Source organism: Corvus moneduloides, chromosome 5, assembly GCF_009650955.1.
Source record: "Corvus moneduloides isolate bCorMon1 chromosome 5, bCorMon1.pri, whole genome shotgun sequence".
Lineage (NCBI taxonomy): Eukaryota > Metazoa > Chordata > Aves > Passeriformes > Corvidae > Corvus > Corvus moneduloides.
In genome coordinates this window covers 61,849,857-61,855,856 of record NC_045480.1, presented here as the reverse complement: position 1 = coordinate 61,855,856, position 6,000 = coordinate 61,849,857, and the positions used below count along the sequence as shown (strand labels likewise).

The window sequence follows — 6,000 nt, the reverse complement described above, 5'->3', positions numbered from 1 at the left end:
CGGGGGGAGCCGCGGCGCTCGGGGCGGCGCTCGGCGGGGGCAGGCGGGGTCGGCCGGGGCGGCACCGCCGCTCGGCGCCGGGGGGAAGGGGGCTCGGGGGGGACACGGCGCCGTGAATTCCAGGGCAAACCCCTCCCTCGCTGGCCGGCAGGGAGCGGATCCAGCCCCCGGCCACGGCCCCAGCCCCGGGGCCAGACCCCCGCCCCGCCACTCTCCGCGAAGGGGAAGGCGAGGAAGGGAAGGCAGGAGTGCTGCCGATCCCCTCCTCCCAGCGCAGGGAAAGGAGGAAGAAGGGGAAGGAGCGACCCGGGGAGCCGCGGCGGCCGGCGCTGAGCTCGGCGGGCGGGTGGGAGGGAGCGAAGCCCCCCGCGGCCCTGCCCGGCGGGAGGGTCCCGGAGGTGCGGGGGCGGCGCCACCGGCGCGGGGCGGTGGCTGGATCCTGGATCCTGCCCCGGGACGCCGAAGTTGCGGTGGGGCGGTGGCTGCCCCTGTCGTCTCTCCCGATGTCCGTGTGACTTGGGGAGGAGGAGGCGGCAGGGGGGACCCTCCCGGCTCAGCCCCGCTCGCCGCTCCGCTCCGGCGGGCTGTTGTGCGAGAGAGACAGACAGACAGACAGACACACACACCCCGCTCCGCGTCCCGCCCCTCGCCTCGCAGCCCCGGGAGGCTGGGCCGGGCGCGGTGCTGCCGCCGCCGATCGCGGCTCCCTCGGCCGGGCCGGCCCGGGCGCCGCTGCCGTAGCCGCTGCCTGAGGAAAAGAAGGAGCAGAAGGCGGAGGGGGCGCCCCGGTGGACAGCGGCGCAGCCATGAGCGGCGGGGAGGTGGTCTGCTCGGGCTGGCTCCGAAAGTCCCCGCCGGAGAAGAAGTTGAAACGCTACGTGAGTGCCCTCTCCCACTCGCGAGCCGCTCTCCCCCTTACTCCCTTCCTTCCTCCCCGCTTCTCTCCCGCGGGAGCTCTGCGCTCGCCTCCCGCTCCCGCCGGCCCGGCCCGGCCTCCCCGCGCAGTCCCTCCCGGCCGGGCCCGGACGAGCCGCCCTCCCGGCCGCCTCCCCGTTCCAGCCGGGACTTCTGCACGGCACGTCCCGTGCCGCATCCCCAGCCTTTATTTTGCCTTTTCTTTTATTCGTACTTCCTTTATTTTCTCTTTTTCTTTTTAATTTTTTTTTCTCCTTAAAAAAGGGGTGCCGAGCGGTCAGATGTTTCAGCCTAGCTTTTATCGCCTTTCCAAGGGAGTCGGGTGAGGGAGGGGGCGGAGTTTTCCCCTCTTCCCTCTGAGTCCGGGCTCGGTATATATGTATTTTTAAACGTAAACACTTGCCGTCCTGGCGCTGGTGCCCGATCCCTGGGAGGGCGAGGGGTGCCCCGGTTCCGCGCCGCTCCCGGGGGGATCGCACCTGGGGTTGGTGGCCCGGAGACCGCGGGAGCCGGGGATGCCCCGGGAGCGCTCCCGCTGGGGCGGGGGGAGCTCTGCCCTTGCTCTCCGCACCGGGAAAAAGGAGGAGGGAGTTGTGAGAGAAGTGCCTGTGTCTTTCCCGAAGTTGTTCCCTCTGTTACTCGGCAGTGGCTGCGCTCGCAGGGGCTGCGGCGGAGCGGACACCGCGCTGCTGGCAGGAAAATGGAGCGTGTTTGCTGAGCGGGCAGATTCCGTGACAGGGCACAGCGGAGCTGCGGGGCCGCCGGGGAGGCTGTCAGGTCACGTAGGAGGGATGGGTGATGCCAGGAGTCATCGCTGCTGGCTGAGCCCTTTCCCATTGGCACCCGGCTTGTTTCGCGGCATCTGTGTAATTGGGACAAAATGTTGCGCTTTTTTTTTTTTTTTTTTGTCCTTTCTTTCTTCTTCTTCTTCTTTTTTTTTTTCCCCCCAGTGTTTTTGATTTGGTGGGGTTCTTTGGGTTTGTTTTTTTAAGAAGCTAAGCCTTCAGATTTATTTGAGAATCTGTGAATACAGATCCTAACGTGATCATGTTATTTTTGTCTATTAGCGATTAGCAGCCACTTCTCAAAGAACTGTTCTGGGTGGTTTTTTAAATGCCAGGAAATTTGTGAAATGAGACTCTATTTAAATAAAAAACCCAGTATTGGGGGTAGTCCATTCTCTGGTTCCCAGTGGCAAAAATCCTGTTTGTGCAAAGGACACAGGATCAGACGTGCGAAGGACACAGGATCAGACTTGCAAAGAGAACATCCTGATGGGCCATAGCAGGGTTCTGCTTCCCTGCTGAATTGGACATGGACTGTATTTTTGGCTGATTCTCCATGTCTATGTGTATATTCACAGGATGCCTCTTTACCAATGTGTAGAAATTAAGAGCACTATTGATGTTTTTTAAAACTTGAATAAATTTTTCTGCTCAAACTCTAAATCCCATGAAGGTTGGTGTCTGTAAGCAGACAGAGTTTGCCCTCCTAAATTGATCTCAAAATTCAGTCTCTAAATATGCCAGCTTTTTTTCCTTGTAACTGCCCCTTCAGTGTATTTATAACTCCACTTCCATACTGGAATTACACCAGAACCTTTGAGGGGAAAACCATGACTACAGCACTGGCCAAGTGGTTCTCTGTCCTAAAGAGGTAATTCCTTAATTTTCACTTGCTTTTTGAGTAGGCAGAGTATCAGGGTGATAATACAGCTAACATAAGGTAAGACAAGCTTATGTTAGCATGATTTGGTTTAACATCTCCATGCATTGTAGGCCGTAAGGTCGTGAGTTTAAATCTTGCATGTAATTTTTGACTCTTTTTTTGCATGTGTAAAAGACAGGTACAGCTTAGAGAAGGACTTAAAGTAAAATTCCGCCTGGTTGTCTGTAGTGCTTGATCAGTTGTAGGCTGAAGGCTGACGCTCCCTTCAAAGACCTAAAAGTGACCTTGACATTACAGTTGCGGTCTTCAAGCAAACAAAAAGTTGACGTACTTAAGACGATGAACTTTAGCTGAGTGCACTGGCTGGAGAGTTGGCTGGTGCTCCCTGTAATTCTATGCTTAAGCGAAGGCACAGCAGAGAGCTGCCTTTTCCAAAGCCATATTTTATGGTGGTGGTATTTCAAGGGGCTGCACCAGATGAAAAGATGGGAAAGTGATTTCAATAGGAAACTGCTTTTCTGCAATGCATACTTTTCACATGTATATATGGAAAATTGTAACTTCGCACTCTATTAGGTCTTGCATGCAAGTGTTGGGGCAAACCCAGGTTACCACCTGGGAATGGAGATTAAAAGTCTGAAATTGCAGTCAAATATGGTTTCAGTTCCTAGGAAGGGTGAAAAGGAGCACTTTGAAGCTAGTAGATAGACATTTGTTTCACAGGGACTTCAATTTTTAGTTTGAAACAGTTGGACATGGTATTGCAGCTAGCTTATACTCATTTTGAGGCTAAAAAAAGTAAAAACCCTCCAACCAACCCTGTCCTGCAGGTGGAATAATCAGATTTCCTTGTGTATGCCTTAATGCCATGAATGCCTGTTTCCCCTCTTAGGAGTTCTGTTCCCAAGCCCTGTTCATGTGTTTTTGGTTAATATTCTGACAGCCATTGGCACCTGCTGTCAGTTCCCTGGAGCTGGTGTTCAGAACAGTTTGTTTGAGGGAATAGACTGGTCATTTCCAGCAGCAGATGTCTGAGGAAAGCACAGGTAACTTTTGGTGCTGGTTGGGGGTCCAAGTTGTGGATTTAGCAGAGGAGAAGGAAAAGGGAGCTGGGGCTAAATCCTGCACAGCTCTCCACAGCCTATGCTGTGGTTTCACGAGTACATGAAAGAACTTGTTTGTGCAGAGAGATAGAGGACTGCTGAATTTCACAGCTTCTGCTATCTTCTTGTGTGTTTTTCTTTTTTCCCTTGTTCTGTTGCCTTCAACTTTGCAAACATTTACGTGCTCACTTTAACTTGCTGTCATTTTTCTGTCCCCTTATTTTTAAAAATGTAATTGGAAAGCCCCTTTCTCTGCATCTGTCCTTTAAAACATGATAGTAAACCTTGGCTTCGTGGTTTTCTGCTGTGTTGCAGCTCTGCTGTGCACGTGCCAGTTAAAATAGCTGATGTTTTGTGGTGGCAGCACAGAGGGTTTTTTACTGCTGTTTTGCTATGAAACCACCAGATATTTAATCACAGCTGTCCTTGGTAAAGCAAGAAAGAAAAGATTGAGGGAATGGGAATAAGTCTTAAATTCTTTCCTAGAATGACTACACTTTTGTCTGGGGTAGGCTAGGGCTCAATAGGGCAACTGGATGCACTTTAAATCACAATCTTAGCGTTGATGGTTGGTATATGGAACCAGTTTGTAGAAAGTCTACTGATGTAGTATAATAATTCCCAGTATTCTGAGGGAATCTCATCAATGCATATAAATATCTCAAAGGTTGGTGCCAAGAGGATGGTGCCAGACTCTTTTCAGTGGTGCTCAGTGACAGGATGAGGAGCAATGGCCATAAGCTAAAACCGCAAGAAGTTTCACCTCAACATGAGGAAGAACTTCACACTGAGGGTGGCAGAGCCCTGGAACAGCTGCCCAGGGAGGTCATGGAGTCTCCCTCTCTGGAGACATTCCAACCCCACCTGGACATGTTCCTGTGTGACCTGCTCCAGGTGACCCTGCCTTGGCAGGGGGCTGGACTGGATGATCTCCAGAGGTCTCTTCCAACCCTAACTGTTCTGTGATTCTAATATGTCCTACTTATAGGGGAATACATTTTATAGGATAAAAGGTAAAACTCCATCAAAAATACCTTGTGTAGACGTAACACTTTTTGGGATAAATTGGTTCAGATTTTTCTGTATCTAATAGACTTCCCTGTTCTTCTTAGAGTTCGTAAGATGATTTTTTGAAAGTAAATTAGGAAACCTTAATTTTGATGCAAGTATGACTAAAAATCCTGTGGTTATTTGACTATTCCTATTCATAGTGCATTTTGTTATTTAAAAGCAAGGAGTTTAAAAATGAGAAATGGACTTGATCTCCCTAGGATGTAAGGGGCACTGATAGGATTCAGACAAGGCTACACATATCATTCTCTTACTTTCTAATCTTTTCAGTTGTAGAGAGTGACTAAAAAGGTGCCAGATTATTAAGCTAGTTATTGATGTTGAAACTAAAGGCTCAGATAGCATAGGTAAGAAGTGGAATATTTTGCTGTGGTTTTGTTTGGCAGTTGCCCTTTGGCACTAGTCACATAGGTGCATCTTCTGTCTTGAGTAATATTTAAATGTGCTAAGATATGTAACGGTGTTAAGAAATGTTATATTCAGCAGAATAGTTGTAATTTGGTAAAAGCTGCAGTGCCTGACCAAGGCCCTTTTTCTGGAAGACACCTGTTTGCATTAAAGCTTTTTTTGTGACCTTTCATCAGCATAGTGAGGAAATTTAAGGAGCTGGTTGGTTTACAGGAAAAAAAAAACCAAAAACCAAGATGATCTTGTCTGACATCATTCAGTGCTGTCCCCATGGAGCTGGGTCAAGTTAAGTTAACTAAAGACAGATGAATATAATCAAGTAACATTATGTGACATCTTTTGTATTCTGAACTTGATTGTGCTTGTGCTACTCAAGAAGTTGCTGAAGACCTCACAGGAGTTAGTGTTCAGGCAGAAAACTTTCCTTCTGGAAGGAGTTCTGACCTTCCCGTTCTGCTGTGCGCTGGTCAGAAAACAACAGTCTGACTTTTGATCCTTTCAAAGATGGGTTAGTAAACCCTAAACCATGAAGTTGAAAGCATGACTAAACACAGTGTTTTTGTTGATTACAGAAGGAAGTTGCGTTGTTTTGTGTGCCAGCTGAAGATGCTGATATGATCTTGGGTATGACTGTAGGGCTGTAGCTACGTCCTGAGCTTGCTGTTGGTGTGTAAGGCTCACTTGAAGAGCATGGAACTCATCATACAAGTGTTTGTCATCTTTGACAGGATGTCAGCAGCTGGTGTTGACTTTGCTGCCAAAGCTGCAGCACTCTTAGTGTTTGACCTGCGGTGCATGCTCTGAATTAACTACCAGAGGATGGTTGCAGAGGGTA

At 49.7% G+C, this 6,000-nt stretch overlaps 1 protein-coding gene across 2 annotated transcripts in view; it reads left to right on the top strand.

Annotated features, from left to right (window-relative positions):
- Nucleotides 1-385: 385 nt before the first annotated feature.
- Nucleotides 386-6,000, top strand: part of GAB1 (GRB2 associated binding protein 1) — a 98,902-nt gene continuing 93,287 nt past the window's right edge. Inside the window, exon 1 of one of the 2 annotated variants that reach the window (XM_032108559.1) lies at nucleotides 386-878. In XM_032108559.1, the coding sequence (XP_031964450.1) occupies nucleotides 807-878 (72 nt within the window). In that variant the 5' untranslated portion in view covers nucleotides 386-806. The remainder of the gene's footprint in view (nucleotides 879-6,000) is intronic. The other variant, XM_032108560.1, reaches the window with a different exon arrangement.